Source organism: Camelus bactrianus, chromosome 7 (genome assembly GCF_048773025.1).
Source record: "Camelus bactrianus isolate YW-2024 breed Bactrian camel chromosome 7, ASM4877302v1, whole genome shotgun sequence".
NCBI lineage: Eukaryota > Metazoa > Chordata > Mammalia > Artiodactyla > Camelidae > Camelus > Camelus bactrianus.
In genome coordinates this window covers 80,425,402-80,450,734 of record NC_133545.1, presented here as the reverse complement: position 1 = coordinate 80,450,734, position 25,333 = coordinate 80,425,402, and the positions used below count along the sequence as shown (strand labels likewise).

The 25,333-nt window shown below is 35.5% G+C and overlaps 2 protein-coding genes across 4 annotated transcripts in view; one reads left to right on the top strand and one right to left on the bottom strand.

Moving 5' to 3' along the window:
• Nucleotides 1–25,333, top strand: part of MPLKIP (M-phase specific PLK1 interacting protein) — a 57,037-nt gene that overhangs the window by 20,755 nt on the left and 10,949 nt on the right. Inside the window, exon 2 of the transcript XR_012508301.1 lies at nucleotides 19,245–19,431. The gene's annotated coding sequence lies outside the window, so the exon portion shown is untranslated. The remainder of the gene's footprint in view (nucleotides 1–19,244; nucleotides 19,432–25,333) is intronic.
• The window catches only part of CDK13 (cyclin dependent kinase 13), a 104,217-nt gene continuing 81,752 nt past the window's right edge, over nucleotides 2,869–25,333 (bottom strand). The window contains exons 10-14 of one of the 3 annotated variants that reach the window (XM_010947571.3): nucleotides 18,747–18,863; nucleotides 18,124–18,255; nucleotides 12,112–12,317; nucleotides 8,753–9,205; nucleotides 2,869–8,181 (exon numbers count right to left, since the gene is read on the bottom strand). In XM_010947571.3, the coding sequence (XP_010945873.3) occupies nucleotides 7,331–8,181; nucleotides 8,753–9,205; nucleotides 12,112–12,317; nucleotides 18,124–18,255; nucleotides 18,747–18,863 (1,759 nt within the window). In that variant the 3' untranslated portion in view covers nucleotides 2,869–7,330. The other 2 variants (XM_074367688.1, XM_074367689.1) reach the window with 2 other exon arrangements.

Below are 25,333 nucleotides of genomic sequence, written 5' to 3'. Positions count from 1 at the left end.
TATATAAAGCAAAAGAATTAGACATTTAAGGAAAAGTATGTAATAGCAGCATAAGAATTTATTTTACATTTCTCACTCCTTCAGAAATAAGATGTAGAGAATCTTACCAGTTAAGTTGTATTGCAAATGTACCAAATGACATATTCATCCTAAAGAAATATTTCAAAATTTGTTTGCTTGGTTGGCTAAAAAGAATCCTTAATAAATTCCCAAAAGCAGACTACATACACTGACTATATGTAATAGAAAATATAAGTTATAAACCAAAAGCTAAACAAAAAACAAAATATACCCAACCATCTGGAAATTTAACACCACTCTAAATAATCCTTGAATCAAACAAGCAATCAAATTTGCAGCCACCAAATATTTTGAAAAACACAACATTCTTAACGTATGGGATGTAGCCAAAGAAATAGAGAATGATTTAAATGGTTAAATTAAATTTAACCATTAAATGATTTCTTTTAGAATTGGTAGGAAGAAAACCAAACGGACCAATCATTCAACTCAAACAGTAGGGGGATAAATAAGGGAAGTAGAAGAAAGGAATCAGAATGCTGAAACAAATGAGAAAATAAATGATAGATTTTTATTCCTTGGTGGTCAGAGGATAGAGGCAGAATGGGGCAAATCCTAACTAATCAGGAAAAAGAGAAAAGACACACAAAGGATATGTAATAATAGATGATATATTTAACACTGAGACCATTAAGTGCAACTACATGCTAAAAACATTTTAAATATAAGGAGGACGGTATGGTGAATTTTCAGGAAAAGGAAAATTACCAAGATTTACTCAAGAAACAGAGCCCTGGACAGATCAAGAACACATGAGGAAATGGAGAAATGGTGAAAGAACTACCTTCAGGAAAAGAGTCACGTGTATCTGGATAAAAATTAATAGCATCAACTTCAATAAACAGATCATTCATTCTCAGGATACATAAACTACTCTAAATCAAATAAAATACAATAGAGTTTTCCAGTTCATTCTCCAACACTATCCGAACCTGCTACTTAAAACTAAATTTACCTCTCATAGAAGTACAAAATCCTAAATACAGGGTTAGTCAACAGAATACAGCAGCATTTTTAATGAATGGCTCAGTGTTAGATTCTACCAGTATAACTGGTGAATATCAACATGTCAAAGGAGAAAAAGCTTTACAATGAAAAAGCATTTGAAAAAAATTTAACATCGGACCCTAATAAATGGGCTTCATGAATATTCCTCCTAACATAATGTTCTATTTCTAATCTATAGTTTAAATTATACATAAGAGTGAAACACTGAAGATTAGATATTTCTAAAATCGGAAAGAATAACCATTATAATATTCAATCACCTGAAAACTATTAGAAATAAAAGTAGTAAGTAATGTGGTCAGTTTTTTTTTTTTAAATGACAGCTTTTCTATAAGAAAAAACCAACATATCAGACCTATAGTAAAGAAAGTTTCAGGAATTTTAATGAGGAGCATGCAAAAAACAAACCAAACAAAAACCCTAACTTAAACACTTAATATAAAATCCTACCAGGATACCTGGGGAAAGTGATCAAAGTGATGGTGAAAGTCACACTGAAAAGTAGGCAGGACTAGACAAGAGAACTTGGAAAAAGGGACAGTTAAGTTCTGTCCTAGAACAAACACTGTTGTCTGCCGTTGTGCTACACGTTGTTTTAGGAATTGAAAGTACAGTGACTGAAAAGACTACAGTGACAAATGTGTATAATCCAAGTGCCCTTGTAACCAGAAGAGAAAGATCGGGATGGAACATAACCGAGAGCTCCGATACAGACCCAGATGAGACACAGATATTTTAAAAAGGGATAGGATGAACTGTTTAACAGATGCTGTTGCCATAATCAGTACAGCCATTCAGGACAAATATAAAGTTGGAACCTTACCTCACAACATTTAACAAAATAAATTCTAGAATGGTTTAGAATTAATTATAAAAGTAGAAAGCAAGAGAAGTAAAGTTCCCTTTATCAGAACACACCACAGTATTTTTAAGATTATAGTTTAGAAAGGGCTACTTTTTTATATTAAGCCACAGAGACAAATACCTAGTAACTAAACACATAAATAGTTAATAAGTAAGACACCTGGCTAACATGAATAATGAATTTCACTAGTAATCAAAGAAATAGAAATTAAAACGATCATTTTTCACCCATCAAACTGGCAAAGATCTAACTTTTTTTTTTAACATTTTTAAACATCCAACATAGCTTGAAATGAAAAGGGAAACGAAAAGGAAACTAATTGGAATGAAAACCTGCAAACGTTTCCTGAGGGAAATTTGGATACAGCAGAAGTTAAAAAGTACACTCTAGACTAGCAATTCCAAGGAAATTATGTATGTTTCTATGTTCATACATATGTATTGATGTAGATTTTCATCACATCGTTATTTATAACAGAAGTTAGAAATATTTTGTGTCCAGCTATAAGGAATTGTTAGGTTATGGTTCTTTTCTATAAAGGAGTAACTTACAATCACTAAAAAGAGGGTAGAATTTAATTACTTACCTAGACGAATTTTCACAATATATTATTAAATGAAAAAAAAATCTTAATTACAAAGCTATGGGCAATATAATCCCATTGTTTAAAAAATCAGATACTCAATTATAAACACTCATCAAAGGCAAAATATTAATGATGGTTATCTCTGGATGTATTCCTACATTTTTTAATATGTACACATATAAAAAGGAAAAACTAAAGGTCCCGAGTTTAAAGCGTTGTCTATAAAGCATGACATAGCGGGTAACAAGCGGTCATCTTCATCAGATCAGATTATTTCTAAGAGTCTGTTCTGTATATGAGCAAGAAGAAAACAAGGATAAAAATAGCCTGGAATTCTTAGGGCAGTTTATTTACAGACTATCAAATACAGCCTTTTTTTCTTTTGTCAAACAAATGGCTTATATTAAACACATTAGTTAGCAATTACGAGACTTTACTAAAAGTTCTTGCAAAAAAGTACACCTTTACAACAAATTAACTGAAAAAAAATTTAAAGAGTGATTCACTACAGAGCCTCATTTTCAATGTGGCATTTTCAATTGGAAAATTTTTTTAATGGGACATTTGATATGGTGAAAGAAATAAGACACACAAAATGTTAGTCTATATAATTCAAAGGGCAAGATCTTTTCCAATATATCAAAATTTTGTTTTCCCCATCTTCAACTGGACCCCTTGATAGCTTTATTTTCTCTTAATAGCTTTTATTTTTAATTACACTAGAAACAGTTTTATAAATTATCTGGAAAGGCCTTTGGTAAATGACAAGCCATTGCTCCCCTCATAAAACTGCTTGAAATTATAAAATCTTAGAATTCAAAGGCAATGTTTGCAGGCCTGCTGATAATGATCTTTCTCCTACAAGTAGAAAGTAAGTTTAAATGAAAAATTCAGTCTTATTATCTAATTGTTGGCTAAATAACTAATGTCTTAAAATTGAAAATGAGGAACCTCCTTAAAGACTATCCATAGTTCCTAATTTTTTCTAAAATTTTATTTTCCTATTTTTTCCTGAAGCCTTTTTAAAATTGACTTTTTAAAGCCATCTGTGTTACACTAGTTGTTCTGTATTCTAAATTTAATTATTTTATTTTACTATAACACTGGTAAAAATTTTAACAGTAAACATTCTCATTAAAAAGTATTTACTATAGAATTGATATGGCTTAGAAGAACAACACTGGTAATCCATCTAAATCTCATTTTTCCTAGCTGTGAAGTTTAGAGACGGACCAGATGATTTTAGGTTATTGGGACATCCTGTTCAGACTTTTGAAATGTCAAAATCAGTCCAGGTAATCAGTAGATCTTTATTCAAATTTCATACTTCAGCTTTACTTTAAAAAATAAAAAGCCCTAGCATGAAAAATCACCTGAAGTTGGATTAAGCTCACAGGAAATACAGCAAAACTTTAACTCAGAAGTACCAGTAAAATTAGTCTGGAAGCATTTAAAATCCATTTGGCTTCCATTTTTCTCAAGAATCTTGCTATTTCCTACAAATTGGCCTGCTGCACACTGGCCAGATTCAACTTAAAATTTTATTCTCATCATTGGGTTTCCAGTTCTACTTCTTTCAACTTTCTCTATTTCAAATTTGACTTTAAAATTTTACAAAGACACATTTTCATGTCTTACATTCACAGAAGTATAATTTAAATACAGCTGAAGAGTAGCAAATACTACTAGCTTCTCCACTTTTTAAATCTTCTTGCGCACCGTCAGCCTACCAGAAGCATGATTTAGTGCCTTCGTGTTGGTTGATGTATCCCAGGTGCTAGCCCCTGGCACGTGGCAGGCACTGAATATTTCTAACTGACGGAGTGAAGATCTGCATCACAGCTAAAGCATTACCTTACTTTCACATTCACAAACTATTGTAATCAATAAATCCTTCAAGTTTTAAAAGACTCTTTTAAAACTTCACGGGTGACTGCAACTCTCCAACAAACAGTGGACTGAAGACTTGAGGAGCATACTGAGTTACATGCAGAAAAACCTGCTGTGTCAGAAAATACAAAAGGGAATTTCACATGGGAGAGAATAAATAAATATTTTATTGTTTTGGTAGGCCAGTCTTTTCTATTTTCATCTTCTCATTTGTAATCTGACTTACCTGTTTCTTCCCCAAAAACTTAAGTAGTATCTTCTGTTCCTTAAATTTCACTCAAGAATATTCAGTGCTTACTGCAGTTATTGTAACATACAGAATTAGTGCTATCCTAACCCTGCTCTTTTTATTAACCCAAATTTACTTAAGTATTAAATGAATGGTATGGAAGGATGCATTGAGATTTTTACTACCACATTTCATCGATTTTAAGAAACATTCTTTCATATAATAACATCTCTGAATTTGGAAAGATCAATTACAATGGATGCATCTTAGCATCGTGTTGTGGTTTAACTGTGGCAACATTTTTCCTAACTAGTGTACAAAATACTGCTACATCACAATCAGTGCTGTCTTAGGGTAATAATATTAACATCTGTAGTTTAAATTATCAATTTCAAGCAACAATTTCCTTGTCCTCCCAGCCACTCTTCCAACATAAATATATAACTGAAATGTTAGGAAAAACTATCCAAACACAGTTCAATTTTATATAAAATATTTAATTTTTAAAACACAGGCTATTCATGTCACATAAATATCTTCAATTTTAGGTTAGCTGCTATGGTCAGCAGAATTATCAAGTGTGACTATTAAGAATAACTTAGATAACTGTCACTTATAGGAAAGTCTAAAGCTCTAGGACTCACCATATTAAAATTTCAGATACTGGAATACTGTAGCTATTTTGCTAAATTTCAAAATATTTCTTCACTTCCTGCAATGTAGTTTATTGTAAGTTGTTAGTACTCAATATTCAAATAAAAGCAAAATAATTTTTTCTTCCATTCATTTTTTTCCCCAATAACAAAAAAAATTCCATCGAAAGATAAAATGGTCAACTGACATCAACTCATTTTATAGCAGTAAAATGTAAATTATTTACTTTAAAATATTCTTACTGTCACCAAACTACAATGCTTCCCATATACTGTTATGAAATGAAGGTTCACAAGTCAGAGGGCACAGGGTTAAAAGACTGACTTTAGAACTGGAGAAACTTCCATTCGATAACAGTTGTTCCAATTAAATAATAAGTTACCAGGAGAACAGTTAAAACAAGATGGTTAATTGGCACAACTCTCATTTCCAGAGTCTATTTTGCCTTTTAGTGCTAATGGAAACACTGGTTATTTACCTTTGGTTCCTTTCTAAATTATTCTAAGTGTATGTGTGTTTGAATGTGCACAGAACGTTAGTTAGACTTGACGTAACTACAGTTTAAATAGGGTTAGTCCATCAATCTTTGTTGCTTTTAATAGAAAACAAAAGTTAAAATCAACTAAAATAAATTTACTCTAGGTCTCGCAGAAGTCATAATCAATCTCACAGAAAATGAGAGGAGGGAACGTAAGAGGTTTTCTTGCGCTACTTTTTCTTTTTGCTTCAATAAATTCAATCCAGGCAATGTTTCTAGTTAACAAAGTGAACAGAGTTAACTTTGTCTTAAGATGGTAACTGCATTAACTTAAAAAATGGTGTTTGCCACCCCTCCCCCCATGAACTTTAAGAGAACTATGCAAATTCAGTTATTAAGCTTTGCTTCTAGGCTCCTGCCCTCCAATTACCCATGGCAAAAGGAAACGGGGACAATACGGCAGCCTGAAAGAAGACAGTACCCTGAAGTTCTCACTTAGCTGCTGCTTTCAATCATTTAAGTGACAAAGCTTTTTAGAACTTCTCGGAAGTAACAAAAGGTGCTGACTGCAGTTGGACTCCCTTTCTCTGCTCTCACGCTCCTATCAAGAGAAGGTGGCAGTGGAAGGTGACACAGCCCAAAGAAAGGAGAAAAGGGTGACAGACGGGGGGATGGATCTAACAGGAACTGAGCTGAACAGGCAGCCCCTCAACACTTTGAGAGCGCCCTGCCTCTTCACTACAACGCACTGATTCCCTTTAGAGATAAATGGGTGTAAAGGTTAACTACTTCTTCAGACCTTAAGCTTACCTGTTAAGGCACTTACTTACCCTCCCCACCCTACCCATATTTTTCATATAAAACCCACTATTTCGTTTGAATGCATTTTGCTAGGCTATGATAATCTGCAAAAAAAAAAACCCAAAAATAACGTTGACCATCTTTTTTTTTATAAAACTGCTGCATCAAGAGAAAGGTTGTGTTTTATTTTCTGAAATGAGCACAAAGTACACCTTTCACAATAACACTGAAAGCAGGTGCAAAGACTGACAGTGACCTTTGACTAAAGGTAGCTTTGTAAAAAGAAAAATACCAAATAAATCAGTGCCCTTTCTGATTGTTGTAAAACTGGGGCGGGGGTGGGTGGGGGGGTCAGTTGTTTGTTACATAAAAGTTGGTCCAAACTTACAAAAAAAAGCACAAATGTGCATAGTTCAGAAGATCTGCAAGAGGGCCATAAAAGACCTTTATGTCCCTAAGATTAGCATCCACTTAAAACTGCAAGAATACAAAATAAAATTGTTAACTAGAATTTGTGAAGATGTACAATCAATAGATCTAGTTTGTAGAACAGCATGAATTTAAGCAAAGGTTTTTTTTGTCTTTTTCTTTTAAACTATTGTATGCAAGACCCTTTTCCACATAAAAATAAAGCTGTTGTTGAATTAATATTATTCAAGTCTCTTGGATTGCTGCCTTAAACTGCAGCTAGAAAAGTCTTTCCAGATAAAAATGATGTGCCTGAGGAAAAACAGATACTCAGTATGGTAACCCTCTGCCTCGCCCTCTGCCAGCTGATGTGCTAATGTGTCCCCTGTATCCTTGTGAATATCCAGGTCCCTGGGCAGGAGAAGTCCAGGTCTGTCCATGCATGAGGCCAGGGCCGCCCGGGGTTTCCTGTAAGTTACCACCATAGTTATAGTTGTGTATCTTTGCTGGCAAAGGATGAGTACTCTCTGGCCCTGTGGAAGGGTCACTGCTGTTTGCCAGGACTGCGATGGGGCCATGGCTATATTCAAATCTATGGTCCTTGTCTCCACTGAACAACATGGGACCAGCATTGAGGTAAATGTCTCCATATCCAGCTACCGAACTGGGAAATGACTCGGAAAAGGCAGAAGGCTGAGGTGGACCACCAGAATGAGATGAAGGAGTACTGTAGTTATCCAAAGGCTGGATGTCTGAGTTCCCAATGAAGCTGCGTCGTTCCAACGGTGGAGCGGAGCCGCCCCCGAGACCGTCACTGCTAACGTACGGAGCAGAAGAGAAAGAAGAGGATCCAAAATTGTCCTTGTAGTCTGAAGTGGGTACGTAAGTGTCTCCTGCTTGGTAATCAACACCACCTTCTCTTTTGGGGTCGTCCTGGGGCTGATGCTGGGCAAGTAGCTGTAACAGGGCTGCTTTCACCCCGGCATGAGGGTCAGTTAATGAAGAACCAGTGGTGGGTCCGTGCTGGTTTTCTGTCCGATAATCCAGATCCTCTTCCGTGACTGGTGGGGGTTCGGGGGGTTCAGGAGGCCGCTGATCAGGAGGCAGAATGCGAGGCCGGTCTGGCTCTGGCGTGAGCTCCAGTCTCCTCATATCCTGGTGCTGAATGAGGTCATCTTGCCCTGAGTGAAACAAAACAAGAAAAGAGAATCAGAAGTTACCATGGGAAACTAAGTGTTCAAAGTAGTCAACGTTTCCTAAAGAACATTAGAAGTTCCAACTCTGGCAAGAAAAAAAAGTTAAATGAAAAGGAAAAAGGAATAAACAATCCTAATATTGCCTGCTCCCATTTAAGCCTATGGTGATGGTGACTGAGAAGTTTTACTGTATTTGACTTTTCAAAGCTATCTCACATGTATCTATTTACTGCTTGGAGAGTGAAAGCTTCTGCATACATAAAGTTTCTGCTCTGGCAGTCCTCTTGTAGCTGGAGTAAAAGACGATTTCTTAACCACAGGCTTACCTGAGAAACACCTACAGCATTCGTAACGAGTTCCTCGCACACAGATAATTCATTAAAGACTCAAATCCTAGGAGCACACAGACTATGAAACCAACCTATAACCAGTGACCTAAGAATTTTCAGGACACCTCCAGGCAAACCTGCTAAGTAACACACATTACAGACGACCACTGACAGCAAGAAAGCGGTGTGAGCACGGCCGTGCTGGGGCCTGCTGTCCGCGCACTCACCCGCTCCCGGAGTGCCCGGTTCCGGGGGTGGCCTGAGCTGCAGTGACACTTCATGTCCCGATCCGTTCTCCCTCTCTTCGAGCAGCATGTCCTTCTGCTTTGAGTGCTGGGCCTTTATTAACTGAGTCAACAGAACCGCAAACGCGCTCTGCACGGCTGCCTGGGTGGCGTCCGTCTCCACTTTAGGCGGGACGTTCTGAGAAGAGGGCTGAATTCCTCCCAGCGGTTTCGAAGACTCCTGCTGTGGTGTTGATGGATCTGTCTGTTTTTCACCTGTTGCCAAAATTCCAGCAGGAAGGTTTATTTTATTTAGCTGCTGTTGAGTCTCAGAGTTTACCTTAATGTTCAACACTTGAACAAAATCGGCCATATTAACACTTGTTTTAGATTGTAGTAGGTTTAGTAGAATTGCCAATTCACTGTAGCTTAACTGCTGTCCAGGGCCTGTTTTCACTAAAGACAAAATTTATGTTAATTAGAATTGCCATAATTCACAGCTCCCCCGCCCCCGAAATAGCTCTGCACTGCCATATTAAAATGTGCATTTGTGGGGCAGCGTTTAAGAAATACCTTGAAAAGGGAATAATCTCATTTTAGTTCAATTTTGTGTACTTTTAAGATGTAACTGCACATAGAACAAAAAAGAAAACTGCAGTCCATTGTGAATAAATGATCTTTAAGGGTAAATACTTCAGAAGGAAAATTAAGGCTACTACTAGAACCCCGTGAAACAGACGCGAGCAGGAAACAGCAGCTGTGAGTGGGACTGAATGATGACGATGGTGACAACTACAATTTCAGGGACTTTCTAAGCATTTGGTATCTTTTATTCCTCACAACAACCTTACAAAGCATGCTTTATTATTGGCCCCATTTTTTTTTTAACTGAAGAAGAAACTGACATTCAGAAAGACTAAATAACTTGCCCAAGTTGAGATCTGAACCCAGGTATTCTGATTCCAGAGTCTGAACTCTTAACACTCACTGTACTGCTTGTCTAAAATAATGCCTATTTTCTAAGAGCCTAACCTTATCTTTGCAGAAAATGCAACCAGGATGTTGCAGACTGTCTGATAAAATATTTTTTATTCAAATTACTTTTTTAAGTTAAGCCTTATGGGTAAGTTAGGAACTCCTACAGAAGCATGTTCATCATGTGCATATAAGGTGGTATTAATTCATCACCAGTAAAACAGGTGAAGTTGTTTTTCTTTTTCCAGTTTTCAGTTTAGACTGGTGATGGTTTACAAAGGCTCTCGTGCAAGTTTATCTGAGTCATATATAACAAGGCTCAAATGCGTACAATACTATTGTGTGAGTTCAGTGATCACACACTGACAAGCAAGTTCCACAACCACAGATGACAGACTAATAGAAAAGAACTCCAAGAAGATGAAAACCTGATGATTAATGCTATCATTTTATATGTTCTCTCTTATATATAAAGAGAGGTACTTTGAGGTACTTATTACTTCTTAATATTATTTTTAGATTAATTCAGAACAAACTCTTGCAAGTTCTCTCCGTGACCTGCAGGGATGAATAAGGCACCAAGCTTGTCAGCTGCACCCAGGAGCCAGCCTTGCTCGTCTCCCCTTTCACTTGTCTATCAGCAGAGGTGAGCTCCCCATGAGCTCAATGCAGCACTCTACTATGGTGTCTAACCTCCAGAAGGGGCATTTTTATTTCAGGACACTTACTGAGGATGAAGAAAATGGAGCACAGAGGATTCATTTTTATTTAAAAAAAAAAAAAAACACTAGAATTCTCACTTCTTAATAGTGATAGTTTGAAAAAAAATGCAAAAAGAAAAAGAAAAAAAGAAACTCTTCACTATTAATGAGCTGTTAAATATGTAGAGCTAGGAAACAATAACAAAATGAGCCCAGAATTCATGTTTTATCCGCGAAAACAGAGTAAAGTAACTACCCTCTGTTTCACTAGGTTTGCTAGTGGAATACGGATTTCGGTCCCATGAAGAGCAGAGATAAGCCCTGGTGGTCTTGTTAAGGAACATGACAACCGTTGCCCGGGACACCTGACCGCCCCCCAACCCTCCTGTTACTGCCATCTCAAATCCTTTTTCAGAAGTAGATGGTACATAAAACAGGGAACATAAACACAAATTAAGAAAACTTGTTGCTTCTTTTGCCTTTCTCCAAATTTTACGTATTTTTAACATGAGAAATAATATTGAACTTGATATAGATACAGTGGTACAAGAGGTGTGTTTTCTCCAAAGCTGCATATAGCAAATATTTTCACATATGAGGGGAATCCACTATTTCAAGAAACTCTGAAAAATACTTTCCAGCAACAAGTAACAATTTATTTTGGTTTTTAAAGTAACAAGTATCAGCACTTTAATGTAGTCCAGCCAAGGTCAAGTATAAGCTTGCAGATTACATGGAAAAGCATTAATGGTAATCTTTCTCAAGCTTTCTCAGCTAATCTACTCTATATCTATACTCAACACCAAAAGTTCAATCTGATCCAAAGATCTGTTTCAATCAACTAACTGATCAGTCAGTATGTACTCATCTCTTACTAAGTGCCGGGCTACTTCTTCATGTTTAATAAATCACCACCTCCACATACATATATTTATTCCCTATCAGTCTCTGTCTTCACTTAAAAAAATTAAAGCTGAATGCTTTCTAGATCTTTGAGGCAAAATGAGGGAGTAAATTCTATTTTTTTTAAAAGTTGCTAACTAAATGAGAGAATGAATTTAACAACCTCTGACAACACTGAAGAGGTTAGTTTCTCATGAAGAAGCTTAACTCTTACAACAGACTGAGTCAGAGGAAGAAATTTAAGTTTCCCCCAAATACCCTTCTTTTTCATACATCAAGCCATTCCTGGTGCAGTATCAGATTCCAGTCTTTGAGATTTTGTAATACAATGAGAAGTACATTAAAAGTGACCTAAGGACACTATAAACAGCATGAAAGAGCTTCTGTTATGACTTCCAGCTGTTTTCCTTATCTTTCTTCTCACTCCTTAAGCATCCACAGACACGGAATGCTGAGCCTCACTGAGAACAGCCCTATAAAAGACCTACTGACTCCTGCAACGGGGAAAAGAAGAAAATGGAGAGATGTGACCAATCACTGATCATATGTTACCTGATGCTCTCTTTACAAATTAATCTTACCTTGAGAGTGCTTAATACTGTGGTGCCAGTAGCCGTTTGACATCTGTACTGGCACAAGCAAATAACAAGGAAATGTCAAGCTCAGTGAATAAACCTTAATACGTTCAACTTTCAGCCAGAAGTGCTTTAACACCAGAGCAATATAATTAACACCAGCCACAAAACACAGTGAAGAAAACCAACCCGTGGAAGAACTACTGACCAGGTGCTACATTCGAGTTGCCCTGAGATTTCAGCTGTGCAGACGGCAGCACACCCTGAGGTGTGCTGGTTCTGCTGTCGTCCATGCCCAGAGACAGGTCCTTTCTGGGGGCTTTGACTGTGGAAACATCATCAGTCATGCCCATCTGCTTCTGTCTTCTTCGCTTTTTACTCCATAACTCATGACAATCTTGCCATAAAGGAAGGCTGGAAAAAAATAATATTAAGCTGTTTGTCAATGAAGTTTCTTAACAACAACAACAAAATGCTAATATTTACTAAACAGCAATAAAGCTGCCACCCCTAACCGCCCGCAAGTTGTTTTTAAAGGTTTCACACACAGGCTTTGTAAACTCCCCCAATAAAAATCATCCTTGATGCCCCACATCTCCTTCAGGAGTTCACCTATACAGATGAATTATTTTTCTGTGGTTTCTGAATAATCAATAAATAGTAACTTATAAAAACTATGAATGAAGAATATATGTTCATAAAAGTAGGTCACTATTACCTTCAGTGCAATCTTTTAAAGACAATTCTTATCATAGTATGTCATACATTGAATAGGATATGGGAAAAAAAAAGGTGAAAAATATATGCCACTTACAGAAACTAGACATAGGATAAAAAGTAGTGAAGCCTAGGAGATAACATTTGTGAGAAACTTTCTAGCACAAGCTTTTTACTTTTTAAATACCCTCTCATTTGCTTCTATAATCAAATGCTCTAGAATTAAAACTGATGCTATGGAGGAGTTTCAAAAATAGGTAATCCAGGCTCATCACCCATCACTGAGAGTTCTGAATAACTAGCAACTATAAAAAGTATTCACAATTCTGAAACAATTCTACCTTGTGTAATTCCACAAAACTGACAACACTGCAGAATAACTTTTGTTTAAAGAAAGACCTGAACAAGTATTTTCTTCTTACCCTAATAAAAAAAAAAAAGCCAATGGGAAGTTACTATAATATCTATTTTAAAAATAAGAAAATTGAGGCTTGGAAAGGTTAATAAACTTGCCCAGAATATCTACAAATTCCCTTAAGCAGCCCCAACCTGGTCTTCAACCTGGATATGCTGACCTCTAGGGAGACTTTCTGAGGGAGTACACTCTGGAATTGTTGTAAAAGAAGTTCCATATCCGTATGTCTTCCTTCCTAAAACTGAGCTTTGAGAAGGGCCTGCACATTCAGAAAGTTCTTTCACAATTACTCTTATCTCATGTTATAAAATAAAGGCATATGCGACAATATGGTCAAACTTTAGCAATATTAATATTAAGTAAAAAAAAGTCATTCCCAAAAGATTACAAACAGCATGATACTCTTATATAAAATTAAAAGCAACCAAAATTGTAAAATGTAACTTTTTATGAGTACATACAGATGGCAACAAAAAATATATACAAAAGAAAACAGGCATGATGGTTACCTCAGGTGGAGGAAGGCAAGGGGGACAGGTCATGGGGGAGAGGCTGTGATATGATTAAAGTAGGTTATTGTCAAGGTTCTAGCTTTTATTTGGTAGGTTCATGGCTGCTTATTAACATCATTTAAAATAACTAATTAAATTAAGTAACTAAAAGAAAAAAAGAGCCATGCATGGACCAATGATGAGTGACACAAGGATTATGATTAAACCAAGTCTATGCACCTGAGGTCCAAAAACAAAACAAAGGCATACCTCTCAGCCATCTTACTATGGTGCATTGCCTCAGCGTGTAAAAACCTCCTGGAGTAACAAACAAAGGGACAATTTGAAATATTGATATTGGGAAGCTTTAAGGCATCATAAACCCTCCAAAGACTTTCCTTTCTGCGTGTGCGTGTGCGTGTGTGTGTGTGTGTTATAAGATGTGTGGCCTTAGCTTCTCTTGGGTTCATTATGAATTCAAACACACTGTGGTACTGCAGAGTGGGGCAACTGGAGTGATTTCATTTCTTCCATCCTGATTCAGGGAATGCACTGCTCTTGTGGGAGAATTCCATGAGAGTAAAGCAAAGAAACCCACTAAAAAGGGGCTTTTGTTCCCTCCCACAATTTAAAGGTAAGAGACTTTATGGATGGTCTCAATCATCAATTCAAGGAAAGAGAAACATTACCCAACAAATAGCTAAACAGGACAGGCAAGTGATGCTGACACTCAGAGGCAGCAGGAATGCTTTCCAGGACAACCAGATTTTTATGTGCTTTTCTAAAGGTTCAAATACTGGCTCAGTCACTTACTTACTGTGTCTCATTAGGCAAGTAACTTGACCTCTGTGCCTCAGTTTTCTTATCTTTAAAAATGGGGTTACCAATACCATCTACCTAACAGGGTAGAGGTAATGTATGTTAACATATGTAAGCATGTGGACAGTGCTGCCCACATAGTAGGCACAAACGCCCATGCCTCATACCATTTATCATCATTCAATAAAGTTTAAACTATTTTTTATCAAATCACATCATGAAATATTTATTCCAGTTACATACTGGAATCATATTTATTTTATGAATTGTTTACTGCTTTTTACTTGCTTTAAAGAAAAAATGACAGACAAGCTGCTGGTCTAATTCACTTTTTAGCAATACTTTCTTTTTCATTAAATACATCAAAAACATTTGACAGGACATCTAATACAATTAACTTTTCATCCCCTACTCATTTGTTTATTTCTAAGAAACCTGATGACAAGAGTTTAATACATACAACTATTTCCCAAAAGAACATCGTACCTTTCTTCATAGTCCTTACCTTCACAATTTATAATTTTAACTACCCATTACATATGACAAAATAATAATGAAAGTTGTTATATTGTTTATGTAACTTTTTATTTAAATAGTAAATCAACATCATTATAATTCTGAACTAACTGCTTTAGTGATGTACCTAACAAAGATGTAGCCCATACTTATTACTGGTTTACAGAATGTTTACCAAAATGTGTACTAACATGTTTATTTTTCATGGAAAAAAGCAGTCAGGAGTGTTCTGATAAAAATTAAGTGAACTGAGGTGACATCTGACAACATGAAGAGGTTCCTACTAGGTTACGTGGAAAACATTTTCAATAAACTGAATGGGATAGCTATACAGATTTTCACAAAAATATGTATTTTTCAAATGTAACGTAAACACAATTTAACAAATGGACTGGTTAAGTAGCACTGAAATTGAATGTTGACTTCCTAACCTTTTCTAAGTATACTGGATTAAACAAGTGCTTAATAAAAGAAAAAGTAACAAGTGTAACATGAAGTAATGTAGTAAGTATTGGTAAAGCTTCTTTGGTTTATTGTCTCAAAATTTGAAAAAAATAAATGGTTAATCACTGGATAAAAAAATCTTTTGGCAAGTCATGCGGTTTCCAATTCTTTACTGTCAAGAAAATCAAAGGAGAAAGAATCTTAAGTTGACATCTGAAAGGTCATTAAAATAATTTTTGATGACAGATCACTATGATTTTGGGGATATAATGTTGAAGTTCAAAGACCTCAGTGATTTAACTGTGACAAAACTTCATCCAGGCTCAAATACTGATTTATAAGGGCACTTATAAAAACTTTTAAATTATAATTAATGTGGAGCTATGTCTAATTCTAGAATAAATATTAATTGACAGATATGCAAATTATTTGAGGGAAAAAACTCTCAGCTCTATTTTATTAACATTGCATCTCCAACAAAATTTATTGTTTTCTTTCTTTTTAAAATGAAATATGCACTAATAATACGTGCAATAATTTAATCATGGAGGAAAAGAGCTTTGTGGTCAGAGGAAAATTTTTAAATTAAATTTCCATTATTACATACATATATTTGTTTTAAAGAAGTACAATAATTAATAAATTACTTTCAAGCATAAATATATGCTACATTAAAAACCTGCAGAAGCAATGTAAATTCAAGGTAAAAAAACAATGTCCAAATGTCCGTTCATATATTTTGTAAGTGCATGTTGATGAATATCAGATGCTAAGATATTCTGATTCCTCTAGATACATTTACAAGAGTGATGCAACTGTTCCATTTAAAAATATCAACACTATGATACACTGAAAATTATATCTTTTGCAACTATCTGAACCCCTGATTTTAAAAGTTTAGAATGTCAACTTAAAATGTGCTCGATAAATTTTAGCAAAATTCTTTCATGTGGGTCACTTTTAAAAGAGATCAACTTAGTATTACCAAAAAAGGGAGAAAAATGACATTATATTCCTCTAGATGTGACACAGCAGGCATACATCACTACCCTAGGTAGTATTCTTGCCCAAAACACAAAAAATACTAATTACTGGTTACTCTAATTCTGATCACAAGAAAGTAATTAAAGCCAGATTGTAGAATGTCTTACAAAACAGCTAGCCCTTCAAAAAGATCAATGTCGTAAAAATGCTCCCCAAAGAGTGATTAAAGACTGAAGAGACATGACAACTAAATGAAGTATGTGAGCTCTGAATAAATTCTTCATCCAAACAAAACAAAACAAAACAAAACAAAACAAAACAAAACAAAAATAAAATAAAATAAACAACAAAAAAAGGAAATTATTGGGCCAACTGAAGAAATTTAAGTATGAACTGTCTATCAAATACTACAATGTTAAATTTCTTATGTTTTACAATACTGTAGTTATATAGAATAAAATCCTAGTTATAGATAACATGGTTAATTTTTTGTAAGTGAAATGACATTTCCACAATATAATATTCTAATAGTTCAGGAGAAAAAATTATGTAGAGTGATAAATCAAGTGTGTCCCAATATTAGTAAGTGTTGAATGTAGGCAAAGGACATATGAATGCTCACTGTACTATTCTTCCTACTTTTCTATATAGAATTGAAGATTTTCCAAATCAAAAGTTAAAAAAATTCTTTAATGGGGCACTAAAGCCAAAATTTCAAGACTGCTGATACATACAATCCATGAAACAATTCAACAGTGAATGATTCAGGTCCCTTCACATGTCAGATGATAGATGCTTTTTGTCTTTTGAATCATCCCACAAAGGCTATTCATTGTACAGTTCAGTAAAAATTTAAGCTAAATATGACGGTCTCATAAAAATATAATAAGATCAACCTAAGTAATTAAGTGGAAGAGCCAGGATTTGAACTCCAAAGCCCATGCTTGTTCATTCACAATATACTAATTGTTATTACGTGGACACATTATTGTAGGGACAAGTCTGCTTTTATGACACTCATCATCATTTTTTAAATTACTAAGAAAATCCCTACAACCATTTTAGATCTTATCAAGGAGAAACAAATGGACTGCTCTGTCCCCTTTCCTTCCCCCAAATCAATCCTAGAAAAATTACAGGGGCCACAAGCGAGTGAAGGTCTAAGAACCCAGCTATTCTGTCTGACTCCCAAACTCTGCATTTCCCTGCTCCCAAACCCCCATCAGACAGTAAACTCGTTCTGATCTGGGCTTTTGATACGAATATCTTTTATTCAATGATAAGAATTTTCTACTGTGTAGTATGCTAAGGAGCATTTCAGAACCTCTTTTTGTTACTGAACTAACCTGAATTTGAGAGCTGGCTCCACCCTTTGCTAGATTTGTATTCTTGGGCAAGTTTCTTAACCTCTTTGAGCCTGCTTCCTCCTCTATAAAATGGTGATGATGATAATAATAATACCCACCTGACAGGATTATAAGGACTAATGTATTCCATGACAAACGCTTAGCACAGCACTCAAAATTCTAGCTACAGCAGCTAGGCTTGGTAGGCTACAGTAACAACAGCAGTCATATTTTTTAGGGTTGAAATATTCTAGTGATTAGCTAGAGGAAGGCTGCCTTTGCTAGTCCTACGGCTAGCTGAACAGGAAGCAAGGTTCTGCATTCTAGACGCGCAAATCGTGTGTTGTTGCTCTTCTATTCCTTCTGATTTATTCTTTTTCTTTTGACTTAACTAATCATGGAACAGTTTCTGGTAATTCATACAGATGTTGTTAAAATTGTCCAGATTCTGCATGTTAAGGGTTTTAATATAATAAAAAGCCACTTACTCTGGTGGAGGCATTTTTGAGGGCTCCACGTCCCGCAGGAACTCACACTGAAGAGCCTGCTCTGCAGTGCAGCGCTTACTAGGATCCAAGGCGAGCATGTAATCAAATAAGTCTAGTGCGGCTGCAGGAATACTGGCGTGAGAGGATTACACAAGTCATGCATGTTCTCTGACACAAGCTGAATGTTTCTCTAAGAACTTATTCTAAGTATTAGCATACAATGGTATATTTTATTATTCTATAGGCAATTTGCTGTTTTAATATAAATTAAGAACTGAACAGAATAGTTTCCTATAACAAGGTAAAAAACTGAGTTCAAATAACTTGAAAGGTGTTTCGTTCAGTTTAAACGGTATTATTAAAGTTTTTTTAGATAAACACTGAATCAAACATACAACTCCCGATCACTGAATCCATAATAATGGTGAAATGGTCATCTGCGTGTAGCACAGGGAAACTCAAAGTGAAATGGCATAAAGAATTGTGATCGGTCTACCTTAGGTCAGAGGATAGAGTAACATTTAGAATCCTCAAGAAATAGCTAAAACAAAACAAAACAAAACAAAACAAAACAAAACAAAACAAAACAATGCAACATGGATGTGTAAGCATCCCCTTCTTACAAAACAAATTCTTCTCTTAACTTTCGACGATACTGCTTCTTTGGTTTCATGGTGTTGAAATATGGAAGTTTGATTACATCAGGCCACACTGCAGGGCATGGACTCCCACATATACGGCTGAACAACGCACAAAAAGAAGTTTATCAGTATGAAATACATTAAAAAAAAATACAACTGCTATACGAAGCATTGACTCATTTTTAAATACACAAAAGTTCAAGTCCTGATACAGTGTAAAGAAGTTTCATTAAATATTTTGGTCATCCTAACTCTAAATTACTTGTTTCAAGAAATCAGTTTCTTTTCAGTGAATGCTTCTAACACTCCAAACACTCAAATTCCTAGGGAAAAAAAAGACCCTTAATATTTGCAAAATCAAACGGTAAAACACAGGTAACACTCAAAATGTGCTGACCATATTTTGAACCAAAATTTAAAGTTTTTCTGTCAATTATTAAAGAACTAGAGTTTAGTGTGTGTCTTTCTCTGGTTTTACAGGTACCTGTCACCACATCTTCTCATGAACATAATGAAGTTTGCAATAATAGCAGAAAAGATTTCCTATACTCAGGAAGCTAACTGAACTATAAAGACTGCTGCTGAATTTGATCAACAGAAGGACCCGAAAAGTAACATTCTTGAAACACAGAAGTTCTTCAATTTCAGTAGTGCCTCTGATTTCAAGGTATTTAGAAATTTTAACTGCTTTACTTTGTTTGTATCTTAAAATCCATCATTTTTATATTAATTAGTAAGTCCTTCTTATGGTAAACTGAAGAAATTTTATAACAAATAGATAACTCTGGCTGGTAAACATTTAAAAACTAATGATTTGGTAATATGTAGATGAAAAATTGGTTAAATACACTTAACTTGATTATATTGAATCTCAGGAATAAATGTACATTGTATATAAAATTATCAGCTGATCTTCATATATAAAAAGAAACCATACACGTATCACTGACTAAAAGTAAAAACAGTCTACACGTACATAAAATATAAATGCAGGCACCAATTGTATAAGCAAATAATAACTAAAGACTTTTTTGTGGCATTTAAGAATGCAACGTCAGAAACACACTTATGTAAGACAACCTCTCATTTTTTAAGCTACATGTCACTGAAATTGTACTTTGTCTCAATATAGTTTAGGATTTTAATAAATCCACGCTTTTTATAAGGTATTACGCTCTATTTCTACACGCCTGTTTCTTCCTCCTTCTAACTTCATTCCCACAACATCCTCAAAAGGAAAGATGGCCAAACTCAGGAGCACGGCTCTCTGTGATCTGGTCCCAGAATGCCTTCCTAGTCTCATCTCCCAATTCATCTCTTCCCATAGACCAACCACTCCTCCATGTCTCTGCTCACGTTCCTCCCCGCTAGATTCTACCTGGCTGAATCCTTTTCATTTCTCAAGATTCCCATCAAGAGTAATCTATTCAAGAGTGTTTTCTGTAGCCCCACTGCCCAGAATGGTCCCTGTTTGCATGCTACTTGTTTGTTTTGACACTATTTCATCCTGCTTTGTATTTTAGTTGTTTACATGTCTTTCTGTTACTAAGTTATAGTTCAGGAACCACTCTCTCACTTTTACATACTATAGAAATATACTGAGTAACTGCACAAATACAAATTATTAATCCCAGGCAGATTGATGTGCACCATAATAGAAGTATAATAGAAATATATTGGAATAAAGAAAATGAAGGGTAGTTTCAACTACAGAAATACAGGAAAATGCACTCGAGTTAGACAAAGGGTGCAGAATTGTGCCTACAACTCCAAGGATAAGTAAACAATAGACAGGTGAGAAAGGGAGTAAGAGAAATTATGTTACGGGCAAAGAGAAGTGCACAGGCAAAGCCATGGAAGTACCAAAGGATAGACATTTGGGAGGAAGACTAAGGAAATCAGAACAGCTGAAATTCAGGTCTCAGGGAGGTTTAGCTGGAAGCACAGACAGGGGGGACACAACACAGTCGGCCTAACTATAATGAAGACAGACTTTGAAAACAAACTTTAGAACTGAATCCCGTCTGTGTGATATTGGTGGAAAATTGTATCAACTTAAGAATCTGTTTCTCTTTTGTAAAATAGAGATTAATTTTACTCTGGAGCTATGAAATTAAATGGGCTAGCATCTGGCTCATTAACAGCCTGATAATAAAAATCAGTTTCATTATCTCACAGCTAAAGAGTTTTAATTATTTTAGTATATGTGTTCTGGGAAGACAGCTGAGTGGTGAAGTTATCTCACTGGTAGCAGCATCCAAGATGGAATAAACAGTCTAAGACAGGGGAAATTACTAGAAACTAGGGTGGCAGACGTGACAGCAACTGATAATCGCCCTTCAGCAAAATCAGTGCCTGGTGGCCAGTCTGCTATCCCCCAATCATCTACTGAAGATGCCTTGAAAGGCCTCATATGTTAATCCCCAAATAACTATTTGGGGAATCTATTTTGATCTATTGACTTATCTACTCTGGTGTCAACAACATAGCTTTATATTTTTTATAAGGCTTACAGGACAAACCTGTCTACCCATTTCCCTAATTATTCTTTTCAGAATTTCCTTACAGATGAATTGTACAATCAATTACTGTCACACTCCAAAAGGAAAAGAATCCTGTTGGGATTCAACTGCTGCTCTGAATTTATGAATTTGGAAAGGATACTATCTTTACAAAGCTTAGTATTTCCATTTTTATACTTCCTTTAGTTTTATACAGGCATACCTTGTTTTACTGAGCTTCACAGATACTGTGTTTTTTCAGACTTCAGGTCTGTGGCAACTCTGCCTCAGCAAGTCTACTGACATCATTTTTTTTCCAACAGCGTCTGCTCGCTTCGAGTCTCTGTGTCACATTTTGGTAATTCTCGCAGTATTTCAAACACTCCATCAGCAAAAAGATTACAACTCACTGAAGGCTCAAATGATGGTCAGCATTTTTTGGCAATAGAGTATTTTAAAATTAGGGGATGCACACATAATGCTACTGCACACCTCACAGACTACAGTGCAGCGTAAACGTAACTTAATGCACACTGGGAAACCCCAAAACTTGTGTGACTCACTTTATCCTGATATACACTTACTGCAGTAGTCTGGACCCAAACCTGCAGTATCTCCAAGGTATACTTCAATTATACCTTATATATTTCTTTTTATGGGTTCTGCTTTTTGCTTTTTTGAATGTGTTCCTATCCCTGTTATATTTCCTAAGCAGTAACTAGGAGAGATTTGTTATGGGAAAGGGTGGAAACTTGACACACAAAATTTCAGGTAGCCATCTGAGATCCTATGGTTCCTAATATAGTTTTGGGTTTTGTTTCTGTTTTTGTTTTTTTGTTTTTTAGTTCACAAAGGTTTACTTCTCTACACAGGCAGAAAACATATCCACGTTAATTTCCTAATTTCATACCTGTGTCATATAGGGTGAGTAAATTCCATTTAACACAGTTTTTTGCTAATTGTTTCTGAGGCCGTCCAGGTTTATTATCACCACCTATAATCAGAATTCATCTATATGTTTCAAACGTGTATTCCTCTTTATCATTACAGTATGCTACATGATGTGATAATTTCCAAACAATGGTAAAATGCTAATGATGTTCCACAATACTAGGTAATTTTGTTTGGTTTCTGATTTTAATAATGGGATTACATTCATTATTTACCATGGGGAAAGATGACTTTTGGTTTGAGAAGAAGTACAACATATAATAAAGATACTCACAGACACACACATACACACAAATTCACACATATATCCTGTTAAGAAAGCACAAATTTATTCCTTTTTATTATGGGTTTTATTTTTCTGGCTTTTAAATTTAAAAAAGATACTTTCTTTAGTTCTATTTGTTTTGATTTTTAGAAACTCTATTATAATCATCACCTGTATTTTCTTCCTGGGTCACTAATGTCTTGAATTATTTTAAGAGGTTTCCTAATATTCAGTCATCCTTACATTCAAAAGAGGAATACCACCCTGGGCTAATAAAGTACTATTATTTTAGTGTAATGCTATATTCTACTTTTTAATTGGTATACAGTAGCAGTTCACAAAATAGGGTCCAAAGACCAGTGGGTGTCTCTTAGACCCTTTGGGGGGTCTGGCAGGTCAAAGGTATTACTAAGACATTATTTAGCTTTTTCAATGTGTTGACTTTGCACTCTGGTATTAAGCCCATGGTGGCACTACTGGCACTTTACAAACCACTGGCACCTTAGCATGATTTAGGCAGTAGCACCAGACTATCAGTAGTAAATACTCTTCACTACTATACAATCTTGGTGCAGGAGGGGGAGACAATTTCACTTAAGAATGTAATTGTTGAAGCAGTACAAATTATTATTAAATCCTTACACTTGAATATACATCTTTTTAATATTCTTAGTAATGAAACAGAAAATACTCATAAAGCACTTCTGCTGCACAACAAAGTGATCGCTATCTTGAGACGCACCCGTGCAATTATTTGAGTTGCAGGCTGAAGCAGCTGCTTTTTTCATGAACCATCATTTTTACCTGTAACAAAAGCTAATAAACTATGGTCATTCAGACTTGGGTATCTGCCAGACATTTTCTTAAATAGGAACAAAGTCAGCTTGTTACTTCAGGGAAGACAAGTGCAATCTTTATTGTCAAGTAGAAAATTCAAGCTTTCAGGAGAAAATCAGAATAGTAGAAGACTTATATCCACACCATAAACTTAGTCTCAAATATCTAAAGGCTTTTCTGATGAGATTAGTGGTCATAACAAATGTAATGAATGTTACATCTGGAAGACCTGCTCAATTCAGTGATCCAGTATTTATCAAATGACCAATACATAATGTTACAAAATCATCACAGGTAAGGGATCCATTTACAGTGTAAGATGTGCCAACAGACATCAATATACTAGAGCACAAAGCAGATGGTTTCAGAGTGCACGTTACAGCTAACCTGTAAAAAACTGCCACTTGGCGCAGCTTCAAAGAATGTGTGTAATTATGTGAAAAGACTACTGAAGATAGCATATCACAGGTGTGAGGAACCAGGTGTTTATTAAGCCAGACATTGAAATATTTTAAAAAGGTTAAAAAAAATGCTATTCATTTCACCAACATTTATTTTAGTTTAGAAAATATAAACTTTTCACAATTAAAATGTTATGTTAACATACTGTTTCTAAATGAATTAGTAAGTATTTTAATTCTCAGTTTTAAATATCAATAGATACAATCAACAATACAACAGATCCAAGTTCCTGGGGTCTTTCATAATTTTTAAGAGCGTAAAGAAGTTCTGAGACCAAAAAGATTACGAAGTACAAGTCTATAAAAATGTTTTACACACGACTGATTTATGAAGGTATACGTTTCATTTTTTAACATATGGGCACTTTCCTCCTTCTTTTCCTATATTCTGGAACAACTAAAGTCTATGCCTTTAAAATTTAAAAATTTTTACCTGCGTGACCATTTAGGCCTGAGGTTTTGTGTATGTGTGGGAGCGGGGAGAGAGGATTCTTCTCATTCTAATGTACTTTTAATTTCTTCCATGATTATATTTCACAAGCAATGTACATCGTGTGATATAAAGGTTCTTTTGCTGGCTGCCAGAAGGCTTAGAGTTAAAAGTGTGACTCTCACATAAAAAATATTTTCGCCCTCCTTCATTCCTTTTTGTCCCCACCTATGTTTTTCACTCTCTGCCATGACTTTTTAACCCATGCTACTTCTTAGCACAAAGCTTTTGTAATCTGCATAAAGTATTTCCTGGAACAAGGTGAAGTACAAGTAACTTGACCACTCTGGTGTTAAGCTCTTTAAGACAAATTCTGGTTAGCATTCCCACCCTCAATCTGTTTATACTTGTTTGTACATTGCAGGCCCTCGATCTCATCATTCCTGCAGCTTAACATTCCAGCATTACTGCAAATAAGATGAGGGGAAGAAGTACATTAGGAAACTTACATTTATTGATTTTCACAACCCTAAGCGTATTATTTGTCCTGTTTGACTTGTGAAGAAAGAAACTTACAGCGTTATAGGACTTACCCTAAGTCACAAGAGCAGAAGTAGCTGAGCTGGCATTAGAAGCCAGGCCTGTAAGACTCCAAAGCCCACCCCTTTCAATATACTCTGCTGCCTCGTTTCAAATCAAGGAAACTTGTCTCTTTTACCAGAAACTTCCTTTTTTTCCTTCACGTTTTACAAATAATTAATGCTATAAAATGAAAATTGAAGCATCTTTTTCGTATTATTATAAATATTTGATATCTTACCAAAAAACAGAAACATTCTGAAATATATAAAGTAGAAAGTAAAACAGTCCCCCCTCCTGAGCCCTCTCACAAGCCCATGTTCAGATTAACAATTCAAGGCTCTTATGATGTCTTTAGTTTGTCTCATCTATATGGGATCAAATCGTACAGAAAGCCGTGTTACAGAAGGGTGTCTGCAAAACTGCTCTTTTCATGTGACCATGTTGCTTTTCCCTGTCAGTATCTCCAGATCTGCCGTTTCCCTTTTAATAACTGTACAGAATGCCACTAAGCAGATGGATTAAGCTTTCTTTTTATTTCCATA